At 57.2% G+C, this 22,458-nt stretch overlaps 1 protein-coding gene and 1 non-coding gene across 12 annotated transcripts in view; both read left to right on the plus strand.

Moving 5' to 3' along the window:
• The window catches only part of EP400 (E1A binding protein p400), a 98,485-nt gene that overhangs the window by 53,749 nt on the left and 22,278 nt on the right, over positions 1-22,458 (plus strand). For all 11 annotated transcript variants that reach the window (XM_072953489.1, XM_072953491.1, XM_072953490.1 and 8 more), the window contains 20 exons: positions 1,256-1,419; positions 2,210-2,452; positions 4,224-4,388; positions 5,762-5,923; positions 7,047-7,141; positions 7,606-7,877; positions 12,020-12,222; positions 12,305-12,474; positions 13,821-14,017; positions 15,447-15,558; positions 15,656-15,799; positions 18,005-18,145; positions 18,355-18,438; positions 18,723-18,857; positions 19,053-19,097; positions 19,361-19,514; positions 19,680-19,921; positions 20,029-20,202; positions 21,049-21,185; positions 21,318-21,374. In XM_072953489.1, the coding sequence (XP_072809590.1) occupies positions 1,256-1,419; positions 2,210-2,452; positions 4,224-4,388; positions 5,762-5,923; positions 7,047-7,141; positions 7,606-7,877; positions 12,020-12,222; positions 12,305-12,474; positions 13,821-14,017; positions 15,447-15,558; positions 15,656-15,799; positions 18,005-18,145; positions 18,355-18,438; positions 18,723-18,857; positions 19,053-19,097; positions 19,361-19,514; positions 19,680-19,921; positions 20,029-20,202; positions 21,049-21,185; positions 21,318-21,374 (3,096 nt within the window). The remainder of the gene's footprint in view (positions 1-1,255; positions 1,420-2,209; positions 2,453-4,223; positions 4,389-5,761; positions 5,924-7,046; positions 7,142-7,605; positions 7,878-12,019; positions 12,223-12,304; positions 12,475-13,820; positions 14,018-15,446; positions 15,559-15,655; positions 15,800-18,004; positions 18,146-18,354; positions 18,439-18,722; positions 18,858-19,052; positions 19,098-19,360; positions 19,515-19,679; positions 19,922-20,028; positions 20,203-21,048; positions 21,186-21,317; positions 21,375-22,458) is intronic.
• On the plus strand, positions 13,467-13,598 carry LOC116276635 (small nucleolar RNA SNORA49). The gene has a single exon (XR_004186122.1). It is a non-coding gene; the product is annotated as a small nucleolar RNA SNORA49 (small nucleolar RNA).

Consider the following 22,458-nt stretch of genomic DNA (forward strand, 5'->3'; position numbering starts at 1 on the left):
CGGAGCCCCTCGGGGGGACTGGGCGCCGGCTGTGAGTTCACGTAGGACCTGGGGCTGCAGCTTGTGCAGAGCGTGGTGGCTGACCTAGCTGCTGCTCCTGGGAAGTGCCCAGCACCCTGGGTTTCTGGGGTGAAGGGAGCATGAGGGCCGGGCAGCTGGGCTGCTCCCCGCTATCAGCTCTGAGCTGTGTTGGGCTGTAGGAGGGCCCTGCGTGGGGAGCAGGTCAGGCATGGGGGTCAGGTGTGTCTGGTCGGGTGTGCCGTGTGCTGGCAGCTGCGTGGCCGGCATCCGACAGCAAGGGCAGGGGGTGCGCTGTGGGAATGGGTGACGTTGGGACCCTGAGGGCTGGCAGAGGGCTCTCCCCGAGACTGCAGCATCAGGGACATCCAAGAGACAACAGTAACAGTCATTTGCAGGTGGCACGAGACTGGGAGGAGCAGAGCAGGTTAGAAAACACGAATGATTCAGAACAGGCTAGATTCATCGAGTGGGAGATATGCAAAATTCCACGCTCCGTTTTACAAGAAGAACAGAGGAAGCAGGTATTTTAGAGGGAAGGGGGTCAGCTCTGCAAATTGCAGATTGTTCTTGTTGCCTCTTCTCTGTGAGACTTGGAGCTGACCACCCTGGCCTCAGCTGCCTGGCCCACGCTCGTGGGAGCCTGTAGCCCTCGGTTACACAAGGAGCCAGGGCAAGCAAGCTGCGGTCCTCTCCGGGCTGGCCCAGCCTTGTTTAGTGGCTTTCTGCTGGCTGCCTCTACCTGTGTGTTGCACAGGGTTTTGAAAACGGTTCACTTGCCATCGAGGTTTTCCAGGTGAAAGACGTGAGAGGAGCGTGTTGCCCTCTGGTAGAGCCAGGCAGGTGCCTGTGCCGTCTCTGCTGCTTCTGTCCTCACCTGTGCCACTGCGTTACCTAGCTGTGCAGGTTGACTCTTCCCCCCTCTGCTCTCACTTGGAAGAGTAGCATCATGGAACGTTGTGTTTATTGTAGTTTTCCTAGTCCACGTTGATGGGAACTTAAAGATTAAAATCCCGTTCCCTCCTCCGTCGCCCGCGCGTTGGGGTGGGTGTGTGGCTTTCGTGGGCTCAGTGCCTCCTCCCTGGGTCCCAGGGGGGCTGCTGCTGCTTCGCACAGCATTTAGAGGTCCCCCTGCCCCCTTAAACTGTGTGCGGGAGTGGGCAGCCCTGCCGCGGTGCCCCCACGTGCCGCTGCGTCTCAGCAGCGCTCGTCTCCCGCCTGCCCGCTGGGCGTCTAGGTTGTTTCAGCCTGTGCAGTACGGTCAGAAGCCTGAGGGGCGCACCGTGGCCTTCCCCAGTGCACACCCGCCCCGGACAGCTGCTGCCGCGGCCACCGCACCACAGGGCCACGTGCGAGGACGGCCGCCCATCGCCACGTTCTCTGCAAACCCCGATGCAAAAGGTATGCCTGTAGGGGGCGTGCTGGGTGTCACAGGGCTCGTGTGGAAGACACTCCTCTCACGTTCCCTGACCCCACGGGAGTGTGTGACTGCTGCAGTGACAGGAGTGGGACCATCCATCCTGGCTCTGCCCAGGAGACCACGTGCAGGTCTCACGCAAGGTTCAGGCTCTTTACGTCTCTGAGCTGATCCGCCTGAACCAGACCCGCTCCCTGGGGAGATACCGCGGACGTGCCGGCGAAGGCGTCCCTCGGCAGGAGCGTTCTCTCGCGTAGGGACACGTGGCGGGCGATATGGAACTTCTGAGGGAGTCTGCTCTGTGTTGTGCTGCCACTTCAGCGTCACCTGAGTGTCCCTGCTGAGGGGAGCAGGGCTAGGTGGCAGAACAGGTAACAGTAACAGTGTTGTGACCGTCAACGGGGTCCTCAGTGTCACATCCACTGCGCTTTCTTGGGATCTGCGTGACCGTCCAGCGCTCCTCCTGCGGCTGGGGGTGTGGGCGCCACCCCTCGGGGTGGTTAGGATGGGGTCTGATGACACGGGGGTGACTTCACTCCAGTGACTCCAGAAATGTACCCCGTGGCGGCCTTGCGACCTCCGAGTGCAAATAGCTAACGACGATGAAACACCGGATTTCTGACTCTGTAGACCCCCCCGCCCCCGTTTTAGAGAGGGCGCCTCGCTTGAGAGGCAGTGTGATAATGTTTGTTTACTTCTTTAAAATGAGGGTTTAAAGCTGCGTTTTACTGAGAACTGCTAACGGCTTTGCACCAACGAACTTATCGATTGCAGCGGCAGCAGCCCCGTTGCAGACCTCTCAGGCCCCCGCTGGTGCGCCGAGACTCCCGCCCGCCGCGACCTGCAGCACCGCGCCTGGCCCGGCCCACCCTGCGAAGCTGCGGGCGCAGACCGCTGCCCAGGCCTCCGCCCCCGGCCCGCCCCCGCCCCCGCCCCAGCCCCCCTCGCTGGCGGCCGGGCAGAGCGCCCTGCCACAGGGGCTGGTGCTCACCTCGCAGGCCCAGGCGCGCCTGCCCAGTAAGTGGCCTTGCCTCTCCGGGTTCTGCCGCCTCTTTGCACGAGGACGCTGGGCTGTGATGAGGGCGTGCGAAGGGCCTTGTGTCCGCTCCCTTTGTCTCCCAGCCCCGGGTCCCGTGCCGCCTTCCGCCACGCTGTCCTTTCCGCCCTCAGCCTGCAGAGGGAGGGCCGGCCTCCGGGGTCTTGTCCTCTCTCTGTCCTTTCTCCTGGCCCCCGCCGTCAGCTCCACCGCCCTCCCGAGCTCCGAGCGAGGGTTCGTCAGTAAAATGAAAGCAGTGTGAGCTCTTTTCAGTCTCTCACCTGCTGCCAAACTTAAACCTGGCATGAATTACTGCTCAAGCGAGATGTTTTGTAGTAAGTTGCGGACGGAACATCACAACCTTATCAAATGCTTCTTAATAGCACTTTTTGTTGTGACCAGGGTGACAAGCTCCTTCCGAATCTCGTACATGCTCCTGTGTGCTCTGCTGTCGGAAGTGTCCTCACTGACACTGCCGGGGCTGCCCTGTTTCTCAGGTGCCACCGAAGCACTTAATTTGTCGGCATAACAAGTTGTGCTGAGAGCTTCCTGGGAAGATGGGAGAGAGAGGTGGTGTCCCGAGGAGGCCCCGAGTTCCAGCGAGTTTCCTCTCGTGACAGCTCTCTCTTCCATCGCCAGCCAGTGAAGAGTCCCTGCCCTGGTTCACTGCCCGAGGCGGGCGCGTCCTTGCATGTGTCCGGTTTTATCTGCCGGGATCGGAGTGCCATGGGCGGTGCCACTGGAGCTGCGCTGAGCGGGGCACGAGGGGCCGGGCTGCCTTCCTCTCGCTGCCTCCACCTCTCTGGACTGGGCGGGGCTCAGGGCAGGTTCAGGTTTCCGTGCACAGATCTCTGCGTCTCCTTTTCCCGTTTCCCCTTCCATGTTTACGGTTTCTGTGGGCAAAATAGATGTTTCTAGTCTTTCGCTAACTGTTCTGTTTATTGTATCACTAATAACTCTGGCATGAATTTTCATGGGTGCAACATGTAGACTCGAATATCAACCATTGGGTAGAAAAAAACTTTAAACCTGTTACTCGGTCACATCTTAAAGGTAGTACCTTTTTGAGTGAGGTGCATATGACTCCATCTGAGCTATGCTTTCAAAAACAACCTCCTAAGCAATGTTAAGTCACGTTTTTTTCATGGTAAATGTAATAGATCGAATCCTACAGTCTAGTTAAAATCAGTGTAAAAAATGTATCTTTAAGTGTGATGTATTTATGTACTTTTAACATACATTTCCAGATTTTGAAAACGTTATGGGTGTAATTGAAGCTATTTACTCTTTTATCTGTAGTGACGTAATCTTGTTTATCTCAGAGCTGAACTGGACATACACTTTTTCACATTTTGAAAGTTCTGTGAAGTTAAGAGGTTGATACGAGAGGTTCAAAGTGCATTACCAGTACATTTCTGCTGTGTTCAGTATTTGCGACTTTCTTACTGTTTGGAAAGAAAAGCGAAATGTTTCTTAATAGTTTGGTTAATTACATTAATATTTGATCATCTAAGATCTCTACCAGTTATGGTTAAATAAGTTAATTGTTAAGATCTGATGTTAATTTTAATTATTTTTCTCTTCTATTGAAATAATTATTTTCTGCAAGTGTTAAAAAGTGGTACCTAACAGACGCTTCTGTGACACTTCAGTTCACTGCAGATAGCCATTCTGCACCACGAGTGACCGTCAGTGCAGCAGTCGTGAACTTTTCCCACAAGTTTTAATTCCTTTCCCTCTGCGTTTCTGCAGGTGGGGAGGTCGTCAAAATAGCCCAGCTGGCGTCCCTCGCGGGCCCGCCGAGCCGAGTGGCCCAGCCGGAGACGCCGGTGACGCTGCAGTTCCAGGGGAACAAGTTCACCCTGTCCCACAGCCAGCTCCGGCAGCTCACGGCCGGCCAGCCCCTGCAGCTTCAAGGTGAGAGCCCGCTGCCTGCAGCGGCCCGCCAGGACATTAGGCAGGGTATCCCGGCCGGCCGGCGCCCCCCGCGGCTGCGACTTGGGCCCCTCTCGAGTGCAGGTGTTTTGCCTGTAAGTGCCTTCACGAGTCTCACCTTGTAGGTGTCTGGAGGACCAGTGAGATGACATGTGAGTCGCTTGGTGGCCTGGTGCTTGATACTTGTTAAATAGAGGGTACTCATTTTTTTAAATACAATCTGCCCTTTGGAAAATGTTCCCTGTCTTCAAAATCAGACTAGAAATGCTTGTTCCTTTTCAATTTTATTGTGAGGTAAGTTGTCCTAAAAATGCCAAAGGGCAGTGGTTTATGCAGGAGAAGTTGTTTTCTTTTTACATACAGATTTTATTTTATTATTAAAAAGTTTTTTTTTTTAATGGACTGGGAATTGAACCCAGAACCTGGTGTGTGCTGAGCACGTGCTCTGCCATTGAACTGTATCCCTGCCCCCCAGGTACAGATTTTAAAACTGTAACTCGCAGACCAAAGGGAGCCTCCAGGCCCTTGGCTGAGAGCGCGTGTTCACGTAGTAACTGCTGCTCGGGGAAAACGGGATGCGGTTTGGGTGGAATGTTACGTTAGTCGCAGGGGAAGGCCGCAGCAGGTCCGTCGCTTCAGTTCCTCGCAACTGGAGCTTAGGGTCCGCAGGTGGGGTCCAAGCAGTCGGCCCCGACGTGTCGTTCGAGGCTGTTGGCCTGGCAGATGCTTCCGTTGTCAGCCAGGCCTGGGGTGTGCCACGCAGACACTGAAGAGACACACGGCGTTAGCAGAGTGGAGGCCCCCAGGAAACTTACAGCCAAGAAATGGTTTAGTTTGGTTTAATTCTATGTTTCTCCAGTTTTTTGACCACAGAGAAAATTTCTGGTGGACTTTAGTTTTTGGGGAGTACATCTCCACACTAAAAGATGTTGGAAAGACTTAATCACACAGAGGGTTGAAAAAAACGAGTGTTTAGATGTTTCTTCATTCAGCCTGATCTGCTGGCAGGCACCATCGCTTGATGTGGGAGCTGGGACTGTACCCCTGTGACGGCTCAGGGCTTCGCGCAGCTGTGATGGGCCCTCAGCGGGCACCTGCTGCATTACCTGGGATCAGGAATTGCAAGGAGAAGATGAGCTTTTTTGACATTAAGCAAAATGACTGTGTTCCTTGTTTTCATTTGTTGTGAATGGGATGTTTCCCGTCTTCTCCAAGTGACTGGACTTTGTATCGCCTTGCCTTGTCAGAGTAAACTTGATCTTGGATTTTCGGTTTCTGTACGTCGGGAGTGAGCGTGGCCCGTGGGCCAGAGGCACACGCAGCTCGCGGCTGAGCCTGGGTGTGTGTGATTGCAGGCAGCGTCCTTCAGATCGTGTCCGCGCCCGGGCAGTCCTACCTGCGACCTCCAGGCCCCGTGGTGATGCAGACTGTGCCCCCAGCGGGGGCCCTGAGCGCCCTGGGAAGCAAGCCCCCGGCCGGCGGCCCCGGCCCTGGCCCAGCGCCCATGACCCCACCAGGTAGGGTGTGTGAGCAGGATGGAGACTGGGCTTTGAAACTTCTTTCTGGGGTTCTTTGCTTCTGAGGGAGCTGGAAGGTGTTTATGATTTCTGAGCATGGCGCCTCAGAGCCTGGTTCTGCGGGGTTTGTCTTCTTTGTCTTTTGTCCTCAAAGGTATTGGCTGAACATAACCAGTCTCCACTCACCTTAGGTTTTTATTTTTTGGTTTTGCTCTAACAAGAGACTTGGAATCATGAGAAAATTTGCTTGTTAATGTTACAAATACACTCAGCGACCATGCCGGGGTCTCCCCTGGGGTGGTCACGGACCCTTTCCCTTCTGTAGTGTGTGCTGTGACCCACGGACACACCTGTTCTCGCGTTCCTGCGCAGGGTCCCAGCGTGGGGCCCTGGGCAGGCACTTGGACAGGGTGGCTGTGTAGAAGCAGCGGGGACCTCTCCCAACCCGAATCCCTCGTCACTGCTCAGCCCCAGTCCCAGGGGCATCTGCGGTGCAGCTGGGGTGGTGTCCCTGCACCCCCTCCCCGTTCGGCCCTGTCAGCGTCACCTGGTGGCAGCTCTGCTTACAATTAGCTTCGTTGTTTGGCTTTTCGCACCCCCGCCCCAGCTGCTAGCCGCCCTCCCTAGAGGGCCCTGTGCACCCTAGCCCGGAGCCAGTCCAGCCACTGGGTTCTAGTCGCCTCATCCCTTCCCCGCTGCTGCCCTGAAGCGGCCCCTTTTCAGGCCTCAGACCCTCTCTCATAGCCCCTTGTGTCCCATCTCTGTCGGGACATGCAGCATAACGTGACCAATGGGACCCCTCTGTCCTGGTCTGCAGGGCAGTGCTGGCTCCCTGCCTCGGGCAGACTGGGTTGATGCCGCTGAGATGCTGAGGGAAGCGGGTGCCAGGGCCACGAGGGCACGATGGCAGGGAGCCCTGCGGGTTTGAGGTGCGTGCTGGGCACTCGCCACGGAAGAGGGACAGACCATGGTGCACAGCTCACACCGTGGCTGGAGAGCAGGCTTCCTCGCTGGTGGTTCTGGGGTTTCACAGCCGGCTGGGTGCTCCAGGTGGAGGAAGAGGGTCTGTCTGCAGAGCATGTCAGTAGCTTTGTTTTCCAACCCCTGGTTTTTGCATTTGTAGTGGGTGTGCCTGGTCGAGTGGCAGTCAACCCCCTGGCTGCAGGAGAACCTGGAGGGGCCTCCAAACCAGCCTCTCCCATCGGAGGGCCGACCCAGGTACGGTGCAGCGCTCGCTCCCCAGCGCCCCAGCGCCCCAGCGCCCCGCGGCCCCGGCGGCCACACCGTCCCCACGGAAGTGGGTTTTCAGAAGCTGCTTGTTACAGTGGGTGTCTCTGGCATTTAACTGCTTCCACGAGGCTTCATCAGTATCAAAACCCGTTGTCTCTCTGAGTTCTAGAATTTTGATTTTACAAACGCATTTCTTAATAGAAGAAATGAATTTGGGCTTTAGGAATGCAGACCTCCCCTCCCCATGTTTTTGTGTTCTTTTGCCCGTCTTCCAGGCATTAGAGATGTTCACTGTGTCTCAAGAAATGCTTTTCACGTATTTCTTCCTTTCCTGCCACTGCTTCCTGTGGAGCCAGGCCCCGCACGTCTGTGCGTGCGGGGCCCTCAGGGCTTGCTGAGGCCAAAAACGTGTCGTTTCTCAGTAACCACTCTCATCGCTGTTTTCCATAAAGGAGGAAAAGACCAGACTTTTGAAAGAACGGCTGGACCAGATTTATTTTGTCAACGAGCGGCGCTGCTCCCGCGCCCCCGTCTACGGCAGGGATGTGATGGGGATCTGCTCCCTGGCCGGCCGAGCACCGGGGCCTTGGCTCGGGGCGTCCGGCAGCAGTTGCGGGAAGGGGGATGGGCCTGCGAGCTGTCACACGTGGCCCTTGAGAAGCCGGAGGGACCTGATTTTGACGCTGACCCAGCGTCAGGAGTCCCTCCAGGATGTCATCGACAGGTAAGGTGGCCTGTGTGTGAGGCTGTATTTTGAGTGTTTTTACTCGCTCACTGTGTCGCACCCCCGCAGCTCCTGTTGTCGTTTTGTGGACGTCCCTCTTACTCCTGTTTCTCCAGAGTTGTCCCTTGGAAGTCTGTGTGGGGTCCCTTTTGGGGTCTTCAGCTTTGGCATCAGGTGGTCTGTCCGGTCCCCAGGAGGCCTCCGCGCCTGCCCCGAGGGCTGAGTCCTTGCCCCGCAGGCGTGGGCCTGGGGGGTGGGGTCGGGACGGTCACGGGCCGCCTGTGGGCAGAGCACAGTCCCGCTAACTCGGGGTGGGGGGCATACCGCTGTGCTGCTGGCCGCTTTCTCCATTATGCCCTTTTAAAAAAATGTTACTAAAAAGCCACACTAATGATTTAACGTTGCCTGATGAGAAAGTGTGTTTCAGAGCTGAGCTCAAACAGGCTTTAAGAGAGAAGACTGAAGTCCAGAGGCCGCTGCGGCGCTGTGGCCCCGCGGCCACACCGGGCGCTGCTCCAAGCCCGCGTCCTTGCGTGGGGCTTCGGCCCTGCTCTCGCCTGATTTCCGGGTTCAGCCTGAGAGCGTTTTCTCTCCCTCTTCTGTTCTGTCTGCGCTGCTGAGCGGCAGTTCCCGTCTTGCTTGTTTGCAGCGGGGAACCGAGCAGTGCTGTGCCCTGGCTCCGCTCTCGGGGTGTGTCTGCTTTAGGTCCCTCAGATAGGGATGGAGAAATGGGAAAGAGAAAAGTGGGGTGGTTCTCCTGCTGTGAGTGAGCGGCCCCTAACCCACAGCTCCGCCCTCCGCCCTCTGCGTCTGGGGTTGGTGACCTCTTGTCCCTGCTCTCTCCTTTCCTTCTCCTTCCTCTGACGTTGCAGGTTAACTTTCTAAAACAGAGACTTCTTAGAGCAGTTACAGGTCCACAGTAGAACTGAGGGGAAGGTACAGAGATTCCCTGTGTCCTCGCAGCCCCCAGGGTAGTGCCTCTGCTAAAGCTGATGGACCTGTGCTCGCACATCAGTGCCCGGAACTTACATGCCGGTTCACGCGTGCCAGCGCCCCCTGACGTGTGTCCACCGTCACAGTCGCGCCGAGCGGTTCCACTGCCCTAGAACGCCGGCTGCGCACCCCCTGCTCCTCCCGCCCCACCAAACCCTGGCAGCTATCGAGCTTTCCACGGCGTGCACTGTTCTGCCTTTCGGAATGTCACTCAGTTGCAGTTACGCAGTAGGCAGCCTTTTCAGTTGGGCTGCTTTCGCTCAGTGATGTGCATTTGAGGTTCCTCCACGTCCTCGTGGTCTGACAGCTCCTCCCTTCAGTGCAGAGTGATGTTTTCTCATCCGCACGCACCGCCATGTGCTTTTCCATTCACTTACTGCGGGACACAACCCCTGTGTGGATTTGTGTGTGGACGTAGTTCTTAACTCATTTGGATGAGTCCCAAGGAGCGTGATTGCTAGCTCATATGAGGAAAGGGTGTTCAGCTGTGTTAGAAACGGCCATCCTGCACGCCCACCAGCGGTGAGTGAGCTCCTGCCGCTCCGCGTCCTTGCCAGCAGCCGGAGTCGTCGGTGTCGGTTTGGCCGTTTTGAGGGGTGTGTGCTGTGTCTTGCGGCTTTAGCTGGCGTCCCCCGACGTCACACGTGTTGGGCTTCATGTCATACACTTACCTGCCGTCTGGTAATGCGTGCTAAGGCCTGGGTCCACCTTTAAGACAAGTTGCTTGTCTCCCGGTGGCTGCGTGTCAGGGATTCTCTGTATCCTTTGGGTCACGGTCCTTCAGCAAGTGTGTCTTTTGCAGGTATTTCCTGCTAGTCTGCAGCCTTCCTTTTCACTCTCTGGACGTCGTCTCTACAGAGCAAGTGTTTTAAATCTTGAGCTGATTAATTCTTTCAGGGATTGTGCCTTTGATGTTGTATCTGTGTCACTGCCAAGCCCAAGGTCACCTAGATTTTCTCCTGTGTGATCTGCTAGGGGTTTTTATTGTTTTGTATTTTACATGTAGACCTGTGATCTATTTCGAGTAAATTTTTCAAATTTTACTTTTTATTTTTATTTTTGGGGCAGGTAATTAGGTTTATTTATTTTTGATGGAGGGACTGGGGATTGAACCCAGGACCTTGTGCTTGCTAAGTGTGCCCTTTACCACTGAGCTGTGCCCTCCCCCCTTGAGTTAATGTTTGTGAAGGGAATGGGTCTTTGTCTAGATTTACTTTTTCCCCTCCCATTTAAAAATCCTGTATCAAGGAAAACTTTTGAGACGTTTGAAGTAGAATAATACAGCGAATCCCAGTGTGGCCATTGCCTGTTTTCCACGGTTGTTAACTCAGTCCTGCTTGCTCTGTGCCCGTTCCCCTGAGCATAGAGTACTTTGAAATAAATTCTTGACAAACACAATTTTTCCCTCTGTAAGATTTCTCTGTGCCCTGAAAGGCTGGGAGTCTTTAAACACAATCACAGTACTGTTACGACACCTAGAAAATTAATTTTGTCTCATCATCAAATGTCTGTTCAGTATTTACTTTATTGATTATCTCATAAGTAGTCTTTTTTATAGTTGAAGCCAGCATCACAGTAAGGTGGATGCACAGCAATCAGTTTGTGTCTCCTATGTATCTTTTAATCTATAGGCTCTATTTCTGTTTCTCCCTTTTTACCCCTTGCAGTTTATTTGTTGACGAAGCCTGGGGCTTTGCTGTGTGGAATTTCCCGCAGTCTGGGTTTGCTGACCGAGTCCCCGTGGTGTAATTTAACGTGCTGCTTTGTCCTCTGTATTGATCAACTGCAGTTCTTTATTTGTTGTTTGTGTGTGTGTGTGTGTGCGCGCGCGTGCAGGAGTAGGTGACGCTTTGTCCTGCCGTCAGGAAGCACGTAGCGTCTCTCCTGGGGTCGTCGTTTTGCACGTGGATGTCCGGTTGTCCTAGCTCCGTTGAAAAGACTGTCTTTGTTCCCTTGTGCTCCCTGCGCTCCTTTGTCAAAGGTCAGATGGCTGTGTTTGCGAGAGTCTGTCTCTGGGCTTTCTTTTCTGTTCCATTGATCTGTTTATTATTATTTATTCACCAGCACCACACAGTCTTGATTTCTGGTGCTTTATAGTGAGTCTTGAAGGCGATGGTGCCAGTGCTCCAACTTTTTCTAGTTCAGGGTTGTGTTGGCTCTTCTGGTCTGTTGCTTCCCCACATAAACTTTATTATTTTTTCCTTCCTTCCTCTCTCCCCCCCCCCACTCCTTTCCTCTTATTTATTTTTATTTGAGTAAAGTTGATTTACCACGTTAGTTCTAGGTGTACAGCAGTGATTCGATTGTATACATAAACACATGTATGTAAGTATTCGTTTTCAGGTTCTTTTCTGTTGTAGGTCATTACGAGGTGCTGAATGTGGTCTCCTGTGCCATCTGTTTGTCTGCTCTGTGTACAGCAGTGCTGCTTTTCTGTAGACGCTTCAGACTCAGTTTGTCGGTATCTACAAAATTGCTGCCTGGGGCTGCGTTGAATGTGTAGATCAGGTTGGGAAGAACTGACATCTTGACAATACTGGGTCTTCCTGTCCGTGAACTTGGAATCTGTCTCCTTTTGTTTAGTGCTTCTTTGGGTTCACTGATCAGAGCTTTGGCCGTCAGTGGCTGTTCACTTTGCACGTGGTTGGTAGCAAGTCTTGCGAGCCCAGCTTGTGCTGATGCCCAGAGTGAGGGCTTTCCTGGAGGTCAGGGCGGGCGCCAGGGTGGCCCAGTGGCTCGTCCGAGTCATGGTGGTGCTGCTCTCTGCTGCCCACAAGCCTGGCTCCCTCCTGGGGGCACGGTGGCCATGGCAGCTGCAGGGCTCACCTCCCCCAAGACTGTCCGGAAGACGGAGCATCTGTGCCCCAGGACTCCCAGCAGAAGGCTGGTGCTGCAGGGCCCTGTCTCCACGCCCGGTCCTGTGGCCTGGGGGCCGCCTACGCCGCTCCTTCTGGTCTGGGTGGCCCTTGCTGGCTGCGGCAGGTTGGGCAAGCTTCCAGCAGCTGCGTCACCTGACTGGAGTCAGGCACCTGGCTTCTCTGACGGTTCTGTCCTCTTCCTTCCTGAGCCTTCGCTGCCTGAGACAGAGGTGCTACCTGGTGGGGACGCCACGGGAGCCACCTGTGACAGGTGTGCTTTCTGCTTCTCAGGGTGGTGTGTGTGATCCCTCCAGTGGTGGCTGCGCCCCCGTGCTTGTGGGTGGCAAGGCCGCCCTCGCTCTACAGCCACAGGATGAGGCTCTTGAGGCAGGGCCTGAAGGAGCACATGGCCGCCTACGCCCAGCAGCTGCAGCAGGTGACGGCCCCGCGCTCGCTGCGCTTTCCTGAGCTGAGACTGGTCCAGTTTGACTCAGGTATGGGGGGCCCGCCTGCCCTGCTGCCGCGCTGGGTCTGCCCCCCGGGGTCGCAGGCCCTCTGATGTGACTCGTTTCCTAGGGAAGCTGGAGGCTTTGGCCATCCTACTTCAGAAGCTGAGATCTGAAGGACGCCGAGTGCTGATTTTGTCTCAGATGGTGCTGATGTTAGACATCTTAGAGATGTTCCTCAACTTCCATTACCTCACCTACGTGAGGATCGATGAAAATGCCAACAGCGAGCAGCGGCAGGTGAGGAGGGGTGTTCTGTTTTGTTACCGCTTGTGATTGAGCTGCGATAGCTTTAACCTCCAGCTGTGCAGACCCAGCACGCTTGTGCCCTCTGAACAAAGGGGACAGTGTCTCGGTGTCTCTGGACTTCAGCTGCGTCCTGTCATTCAGGACGTGCTGCCGGCTCGGCAGCTCAGAATCAGTTGGTGACCGGCCGTCAGGACAGCACGAGAGGGGTGAACTTCAGGTGGCAGCCACGTGAAACGTGAAAAGTCCCGGAGTAATCACAGTTACAGGCCCGCTTTTCACTTGTGCAGTTAGCCGAGGGTAACTTGATGCCATCAGGCACAGGGTGACAGGCACTCTCAGACCCTGCAGCGGGGGCGCGGATGAGTGCAGCTTCCCAGAAGGCGAGCGGAGAGGAGGGCCGTGTGCTTGAGCACGTGACTGCGTGTGCAGGACTCCCTCCTGCAGCAGCACCCCGCACCTCTCAGAGGTTTACGTGCACAGCCCGCCCAGTGCGGCAGGGTCTGAACGGCCCCAGTCCAGGAGCCGAGTGAATGGCCAGGAGGATGAGAGCGGGTGCCAGGCTGTCTGCGTGCCGCCGGGCCTGGCCCTGTCGTGAACACACAGCGTCCCGAGTATTCCGTAGGATGAACTAGGAAGCCTCCAGCCGCGGCTCAGAGCAGGCTGTAGCGTCCTGGCGGAGCATTCCTAACCTCAGACACACCGCTGGGCTGGAGGTCGTGTCACCCGCACCCGCAGGACAGCGCAGGGGACTCCTCACAGCGGCTGCACGCCAGGGTGGCCTGGAGGGCGTAACGTACACTGCGGTCTTAAGTAACAGGTTTTCCTGGTGCTGATGTAACAGATCACGTAGAGAACTTAATGGAAAGAAGAGGGTCGGTCACCTGTTGAGGTGTGTTTTGGCACTGAAGTGAGTGCAGAAGAGAAGTGGGAACCAGGCCAGCTGGGCTGCGGGAGGCGGGGGCCCCTCTTCCTGGCCGGTTTCGCTCCCTCAGCCTTACTGCAGGGCACTTTTGCTGTAGAGTGCCCTGACATTGCCTGAGGGCACAGGAAAGAGCACCCATCCCTCCCCAGAGAGACTCTGTGTTCTTGTGGGGCCTACACGGTGAGCTCACAGTTCCTGTCGCAGGGGTCTGTAAGCGAGGCCTGGCGAGGTTGGGACCGGTGGGAATGTCGGGCAGCAGGGAGTGAGCCATGTGTGGTGCCCACGAGAGAGCGGGCCACGCGCCCGGTGAGACCCAGGCTGAGCGGTTTTGTGCTGGGCTAGCGGCCAGCTGTGGAATACCAGCACATGGGAGGTGCCATCCTTTATACCGACCCGAGGGCTTGTCCCCCCACAGGAGCTGATGAGGACCTTCAACCGAGACCGACGGGTCTTCTGCGCCCTCCTCTCCACCCACAGCCGTGCCACGGGTGTGAGCCTGGTGGAGGCGGATGCGGTGGTCTTCTATGACCATGACCTGAACCCGGTGATGGATGCCAAGGCCCAGGAGTGGTGTGACCGGATTGGGAGGCGCAGGGACGTGCACATTTACAGGTGGGCACGGCCGTGCGCTCCCTAGCCCGCTGCGCTCTGCGTGCCTGCCCTCAGGCCGACAGCAGGTCTCTCCTGCCGCCGTCTGTCGGCTTCCTTCCCGCTCAGCGTTTGCCTGGAGTGTGCCTGGGCTGAGTTGCGGGGACGTGCCATGGTGTTCTTCTACCACAGCCGGGCGCCTCTCCTGGGGCAGCTGGCCCTCAAAGGGTGGTTCACGCTTCAGGCTGTTTCCCGCGTCATCAGATGTGAACTATCTGCAGCAGCTTTGTGCTGTCAGTTCCTAAGTCAGCTCTTCAGAGTGTTTGAGTCTCGCACTTGGCTCCACGCCAGCAGCTGAGGAAGAGGGAGAGGCTCTGGTGCGTGTGGAAGCACTGGTGGCGACAGCGTGGCGGCCTGGCCTGTACTGTTGGCTGGGCGTGTGCCTGGTGGCCCAGCACGTGCTCGCCCGCCAGTCCTGGGAGGTGTTGCCGCAGGAACTGAGGTTCCTGCCGCCGACCTGGACCGCGTGCTATTTCAGTCAAGACGTGGGAATCCATACGCTGAATTTAAATAGCTATTTAAAAAAAATTATAAGTGTATCACTTATTTATTGAAAGGAAAAGAAGGAAAGCATGTGCAGAAAAATACCCTGTCCAGAGGCAGTTACTAGCGTCTTGGTGTGTTTTTCCAGACAGTGCCCTGATTTTTCGGATGACTCAGGCCAGCAGTCTTATTTCGTAATCCCGTTTTCTTTTAATGATATAAGTGTATTTCCATGCTGATAAATATAAATTTGGTACATTGTGTATCTTGAAAGAATTAGTGTTTCACTGGGTAACCGCTCCCTTACTGTTGACCTGTTAGTAATTGCTAGCTAGAAATGAGCTAGAAATGGAAAAGACGTTTTATCCTCAGTGGCCAGTCTGTCAACAGGAAGGATCTTAGCCGCAGAGGGGCAGAGTGTCCAGGGAGCGCAGGGTGAAACTGGGTGGGAGTGAGGAGAGAGATGTCCCGAGCAGGAGGACGTGCTGTGTTCTTGGATGGGAAGACCTGGTTCGTAAGATTGTGACGTTTCCCCGCAGCAATGGTAAAAGTTAGCGTAACTGTAACGAGGGCCCTGAAGGTGAGTGTGGTGGTGGCTCCTGCGGCCTTTCCGGGGCTAGAAGCAGGAGCCAGGGGATGTGTGCTCTGGCCCCTTGGGGGCCCTGCACACGCTGCTTGGTGGGAGGCACAGCGCTGGGGGAGGGTGTGGCCGGGCAGAGGCCCTGCTGCCGAGTGTGGACGTGGTCCTGGGGGAGCTGGGGCCAGGAGGTCAGCAAGGCTGCTGGGCTGAGGTGGGAGGTGGTGACACACGAAGGCAGGAACTGCATGGTCTGTGAGCCGGGCCAGCCTGGGCGCTGTGCAGAGCCTCCAGGCGACTTAGTGGGCGTGCCTGCCTGTGTTCTGCTCGTAGGCTTGTGAGTGGCAATTCCATCGAAGAGAAGTTGCTGAAAAACGGAACCAAAGACTTGATCCGAGAAGTGGCTGCCCAGGGAAACGACTACTCCACGGCGTTCCTCACGCAGGTACCCTGCTCCGGCCAGGCCGGGGCCGCCGCGTGCGGCTGGGGTCGCGTGCGCCGCCGTGCTGGTCACGTCTTGCAACGGGCGTCTCTCTTTCCAGCGGACCATCCAGGAGCTGTTCGAGATCTGCTCACCTGTGGACGACGCTGGCTTCCCGGTGAAAGCTGAGGAGTTTGTCGTCCTTTCCCAGGAGCCTTCCGTCACGGAAACCATTGCGCCCAAGATTGCAAGACCTTTCATCGAGGTAAGGCTGACTGGCGCCTGCCTGGAGTCTGACCCAGGCCGCGTGCCAGCCGTGTGCCCTCGCCGTCGTGCTTTCCGTTCGCGCCCCTTGGCCGCACTTGATCTCTGGGGCCATCAGTCAGTGCCTGTCCTGGGTGACCGTCTGCTCTGCCCCCACTGGCCTCCCTGGTCCCAGCTCCTCCTCTGTCACTGTGAGGCTGGAGGAGTCTCCAGGCCCTGGCATCCACGTCATGTTCTGAGGACAGAACCAAAAGGAGCACCGGCCGCCTCACTTGGCTTTCTTACGTGGGTTGCAGGGTGAATGATAATGCTTCAGACTTACTGGGTTAAACAGCACGTTTACATTTTTGACATGGGCACTAGAGACGTCAGACTGCACGCTCGACTCACATGCTGCTGCCTCTGGGCAGCGCTGCTGTGTAGACACGTCCCAGACTCACCTGTCAGGGCCCCTCACTTCCCTTCCCAAGGCCCTGCTCCCATCCTGCCTCTTGGAGGGGCCTTTGACTGCAGGGTGCCTCATTTTCTATTTTTTAAAAGTAATTGGTTACTGAGAAGTAATACGTACACATGGTGGAACCTTCAGGAATTTACAATGGAAAGTAAGCCTCCTGCACCAGGCCCTCATCCCTGCTTAGACAGCCGCGGCCTGCTGTTCCCGCTTCCTCCCGGAGTTGTCCGAGTGTAGTGTCGCTTGGCACGGAAATGCCTTGCTCCGTCTCTGTCACGAAAGGCTCTCAGAAGAAGATGATAGACGCGTTAGGGCGAAAAGGGAAAAACAGCACGAAGTGGGAGGAGGGAGGTAACCGCTCAGCCGTCGTCACGGATCTCACAGGCCTCCTGGGGGACAAACGGGCGTGAGGATGCGTGTGCGTGAGAAGTGTGCGTGTGCTGCACACCCTGCTGCTGCGCTCAGCACGTCTTGGAGGCGCTGGCACAGAAGTGTCTCCTCTGTCTCTGAAGCGGTGCGTGCAGACCCTTGGCAGCGTCTCTCTGGGTGTCGGCCCTGTCCCGGCAGGAGGGCTGTGGCCTTGAGGAGACGCAGGTCTCAGCTGTGAAGGTTGTGTCCTAGTGGGCGAGACGTGTCGCCTGCAGGCGGCAGCACTCAGGACCCCTGTGAGTCTGGGGCAGAGGGTCAGGTGTGGCCCGGGGCGAGGAGGTGGAGCGGAGGCCTCCGCGGCGGGCGGGCCCTGTCTGTGCTGGCAGCAGCCGGGGCCGGCTCAGAGCCGCAGGCGCGGGGTGGCTTCCTGGGCTGGGTTTGCAGTTTGCTGTCGGCTGATGAGCTTGTGTGTTCGTCGGCAGTGCGGATAATAGCTTTTTACAAGACGCTCGGTCGCATCTTTTTCCTACTTCTTTTTAGCTGGGTTGTCTCTTTCTTCGTGGCTTTTTGGCATCCTTTCTGTGTTCTGGGTGCAGGGCCTTTGTGGGTTACATGGACGGTGTCTTCTTCCAGCCTGGGCTTTGGTCTTCTTAATGCTGTGTTTTGGTGAGCAGGAATTCTTGGTCCTTGGCCACCCAGCAGACCGTTTTTCTCATGTACTTGGTGCTTCTGTGTTCTGCTAAGAGAGGGCCTCCTTTATTTTCTTCATCCTTAGATGAGCGATCTGTCTGGAAATGGCTGTACACCGTGTACAGTGTGAGATAGGGTTGCATCTTAAACTTGTCAGATTTTGCTCAGTTGCCCTAGAAGGAGGTTGTTCCAGTTCCTAATTGGCGAGCTCTAAGCTGCAGGTTGTCCCCTTGGCTGCCGGGAGAGGCGCACCTGACGTCTGCCTCACTCGTTTGCATTTCTTGAACTGGGGTGATGCTGACTGTCTTCTGTGTCTGCCATCACCGCAGCACGTCTGTTTATACCTCCGACGGCGGCTTGTGTCCTCAGCACCATGAAGAATTGTTCTTGCTGGCCGGGACCCGAGGGCAGGGCGGGTGTCGGGTGTGAGACTGACCCAGGCGCCCTGTCTTGCTGGGTCTCTTAAGAGCCTCGTGTGCGTGTCGGCCAGCGCACCCCTGGCCCTCCCCAAGGCCTTCCGTTTGCCGTGTCCCCTTAGGCGTGTGGGCGGTTCTCGAAGACTGAACGAGTCATCGTAGAGGCGCTTGGTGTGCGGTGTGGGTGTGCAGTCAGATCTGTGTGGTGTGGTTCTTTCTTAAAAGCCTTTCATTAAAAATTTAAGTCTATCAGAGGAGCCTAACCCAAGCCCGTCCTCAGGCCCTCAAGAGCATCGAGCACCTGGAGGAAGATGAGCAGAAGCCCATGGAGGAGGCGGTGCTGGGGTCCTCGGACGCTGCTGGGTCCCAGGGGGACGAGGAGCCGTCGCAGCTGGAGGAGTTGGCTGACTTCATGGGACAGGTTTGGGCGTCTTCTCTTTGGGCCTTAAGTTAATTCCCTTCTTTACAACTAAATATTTTAAACTTGTGACCCTTTTATGAAATATTTCTTGGTGGTTTTAACTGAGAACAGTCCCTGTTTTGATTCAAATGTCGGTAGGGGTTGTATAAGGAATTAAACCCTTGTTAACTTGCTGTTAACTCGATTCAAAAAATATATTTTTGAAACAGCTTACACCCATTGAAAAATACGCTTTGAATTACCTGGAGTTATTCCATACTTCCATTGATCAAGAGAGAGAGAGAAGTAGCGAGGTAAGAGAATGAACTTTCGTTACCTTAACACTTGGGAACATCAAATTCTTCAGTGTCAAATTTGTTGTGAAATAGGAGTGACCTGCCTGGAATTAAAGGAACAGTCCATGTGTACACTCACTGGAAACGCGAGTGCGCAGTTGGACTTGGTCTTGAGGCGGTGTGGTGCTGTGTGCAGTCCAGGCCAAGGGTCCGTGGGCAGGAGGGGTCCCGGGGGCTGCTTCATCTCTGCCCTGGGGCAGGGATGGTGCGGGCGGCCACGGGAGCCCTGCCTTTCCCGCCAGGGCACCATGCTGACCGCGGTGCAGGAGTGGGAGGCCCAGAATGCCAGGACGCTGCGGGAGCTGGAGGCCCAGGCGCTGCGCGAGCAGGAGCAGGAGCAGCTCCTCACCTACACGCGGGAGGACGCCTACAGCGCGGTAGGTGCCCAGCTGGCGCCCAGCAGGTGTGCCGGCTTTTCCCCGAGGCCTGGCCGCTGTGCTGAGACCGCGTCGTCGGTCCTGTGCACAGTCAGGCTTTTTTTAAAGACCTGAGAGGTATGGACATAGGTAGTCGGTAGCTTGCACCTCAAGGCTGGGACTGTGTGGGCTTGAAATGTCTCCCCTTTCCCGCAGGAGTACGTGTGTGAAGGTGCCGACGGGCAGACGGAAGTCATGCCGGTGAGTGTCCCAACCCCCTGTCCCCTCATCCCCCCATTCCCCCATCTCCCCATCCCTCTGTCCCCTTGTTCCCTTTGTTCCCCGTCCCCTCATCTCCCCGTCACCCCATCCTCTGTCCCCCTTTTCCCCGTCTTCTCCATCCCTATCCTCCTACCCCCCTTTCCCCATCCCCTCCATCCCCCATCCCCTCCATCATCCTGTTCCCCCATCCTCTCCATCCACCTCTCCATGGCACAGCTCATGCCCCTCCCTTCCCCATGCAGCTCTGGACCCCGCCCACGCCACCCCAGGATGACAACGACATCTACATCGACTCAGTCATGTGTCTCATGTACGAGACCACGCCCATTCCAGAGGCCAAGCTGCCGCCTGTGTACGTTCGGAAGGAGCGCCGGCGACACAAGACGGACCCCTCAGGTGGGCTTCCACCACACCCACCCGCCAGCAAGCCCGGGTCAGCCGCCAGTGGGGGCGGGTGGGTTTCCCTGGGCCCAACCGTGGTCTCCCTTGTTCCCCCTGCTGCTCTGGCTGAGGCGAGGCCCTCTGGCTGGCCAGCTCGCTGAGGACAGCCTCTCTGCTCAGCCGCGGGTAGGAAGAAGAAGCAGCGCCACGGGGAGGCGGTGGTGCCCCCGCGGTCACTGTTCGACCGTGCGACGCCTGGCATGCTGAAAATCCGGCGGGAGGGGAAGGAGCAGAAGAAGAACATCCTGCTGAAGCAGCAGACGCAGTTCGCCAAGCCTCTGCCGACGTTTGCCAAGCCAAGCGCAGAGGCAGGCCCCGACAACCCCGAGTGGCTCATCAGCGAGGACTGGGCGCTGCTGCAGGTGAGCGCGGCCCCGCGTGGCTGGCCTGGCCCTGTAAGCCCTCCAGGAGGGGCGCCGCTGACCTGCCGCCCTGCGCTGACCTGCCCTGCCTGGCCTCCCCCCCCTAGGCCGTGAAGCAGCTCCTAGAGCTGCCGCTGAACCTCACGATCGTGTCCCCGGCCCACACGCCCAACTGGGACCTCGTCAGCGACGTCGTCAACTCGTGCAGCCGCATCTACCGCTCCTCCAAGCAGTGCCGGGCCCGCTACGAGGGCGTGCTCATCCCGAGGGAGGAGGGCAGGGTGAGGTGGCCCTCGCACCCGGCCCCGGCCCGGGCCTCGGCTCGCTCGCTGTTCGGCGTTGGCTGAGACGTCCCTGTGGGGCCTCACCCTCCCTTTGTCCCGGGTCCGTGTTTACTTTGCCGCGAGGTGGGAAGGCCTCCGCCTGCGGCTGACGTCCGGAAGCCGCCCGGCCAGCCTTGCGCTGGATTTGTGGTTCTGGTTTTCCTGGGTGTTGCCTGCTTGATTAGGGTTCCTGTGGCACAGAGGACATGTGGGGCGTGCGCACACACCCCCCTAGTCCGGCTGGGGGTCGGCTGCCATCTGGGCATGCTGTGTCTGACTCCCAGTTCGGGGGTGGCTGGGCTTGGAGACGGAGGGGGCCTGTGCGAGGACCAAGCCCTGACCCGGTGGCCGCGCAGCCCTCAGCCTGGCACACCTGCGCCGCTGAGGCTCTGCGGGAGCAGCAGGCGGCCACGCCATGGGGTCTGTGCAGGAGAGCGCACCAGGCACCAGTGGCACTGGGGTCCCCGAGGACGGACGCAGACACCATGGGACAGCCGTCCCTCCCCGCCCACTGCGGGCAGAGGCCCCCAGGGGCCGGGCCAGTGGTGTAGGTGCCCTGGCCCTGTGTCTCTCGCCGTGTGATCTCTCCCTGGCGGAAGGCGGGCGCTCTCCCTCTGGGTGTGGAGGCTTCTGTGAGGCTGCACACAGGCAGGATGTGTGTGTCACTGCTGGGGTGTCTGTGTTGAGTCTCGGGGGGGAGGATAGGGAGAGGGCTGGGTGTTTAACCTGGGGGGCCCCTGTGGGGCTTCCACGGGGATGCTGCTCCCCTGGTGATGGAACGTGCCGCTGTGGATCCTGTTCCAGAGTAAGAACAACCGCCCTCTGCGCACGGGCCAGATGTACGCCCAGGACGAGAATGCCTCGCACACGCAGCTGTACACGAGCCGCTTTGACCTGATGAAGATGACGGCCGGGAAGAGGAGCCCCCCCATCAAGCCCCTGTACGCACCCGCGTCCTGCCTGCGCTGGCTGTCGGCGGGGGGCGGGGCTCGGTTTACCCTTTGTCCTTAGCGTTTCCTCCTTCGGTGTGTTTTCCTTCGGTTAGTAATTCTTGTGTCTTTTCTGTGCTGCAGGCTTGGCATGAATCCCTTTCAGAAAAACCCCAAGCATGCCTCCGTGTTGGCAGAAAGGTATTTCTGTATTCGTGACTCAGTTTTCACTCTTTGAAATGATCTCACTTTGGTGTTCTCTTAAACCCAGCAAGTTGAGTGAGTTACTGTGCAAAGGTGTGTCCAAGTGTCAGCTGGGGCGTATCATGTGGGGCGGGCCCTGTGTGGCGAGTGTCCCTGCTCATACAACGGGGTGTGTCCCTGCCTGCAGTCTGGTGGAGGACAGGCTGACATACTTGACGGGCTGCCTCCCCTTTCTTCATCACTCCCACCTCTATAATCTGTCGTACAGCTTGTTGGCTCTGCCTTAAAAATGCATCCTGTCGGGGGGTGAGTGTACTGCTTTGAACATCTGCAAAGGAACAAAGAAGGTGCCTGGGTGGGTGGGCAGAGAGGGGTGGATGTGAGGAAGCAGAGAGTGAAACAGCCTCCTGGTGTCCAGGGTGCTGGGGGTGTGGGCATTTGCTGTAGTCCCTGCGCCTTCCTATACGTTTGTCTTTTTATAATAAAGTTTCGGGAAAAAAACAGATGTTCAGATGTAGCCCAGCTGCCCTTCTGGCTCCAGCTCTCCTTGTTGCTGGGTAGGTTGTGCAGACACCACCCGGGCCCGGCCCCACTGGGAGCCCCCGGCCTGCTGGGGCTGCCTCGGGTGCGCAGGCCGCCCCGCCTCACGGCTCTGCCTGGCTGGGCACTCTCTCTGGGGCGGTCTCCCTGGACGTGTGCACGGCTCCCTTCCCCACACACTGTTGTCCTCGCCTGGTTGGACTGCCACCCATGCAGATTGTCTGTACGTTTTTAATGACTCCCTCGGTGTCTGCGCGAGCTCTGTGGACACAGATTCTAGGTGCTCGAGACAGAGCCGGTGTCCACGTGAATCTGTTGAGTGGCTTGATGAACTATTGTCCTGCCTGTTTTTCTTAATATGCCGCGTGCCGAGCACCAGGCTGGCCTGGGGGCTCCGCAGTGACCAAGATGGGCCCCATCCTGCTCTCTTATCTCACATGAGACACAAAATGCTGAGCCCTCACGGAGGGTGAGGGTTCACCTGGAGGCGGGCAGAACTTAGCAAGGCAGAGCCGAGGGCAGGCGGGCTGCAGGCTTGCGG

Source organism: Vicugna pacos, chromosome 32, assembly GCF_048564905.1.
Source record: "Vicugna pacos chromosome 32, VicPac4, whole genome shotgun sequence".
Classification (NCBI taxonomy): domain Eukaryota; kingdom Metazoa; phylum Chordata; class Mammalia; order Artiodactyla; family Camelidae; genus Vicugna; species Vicugna pacos.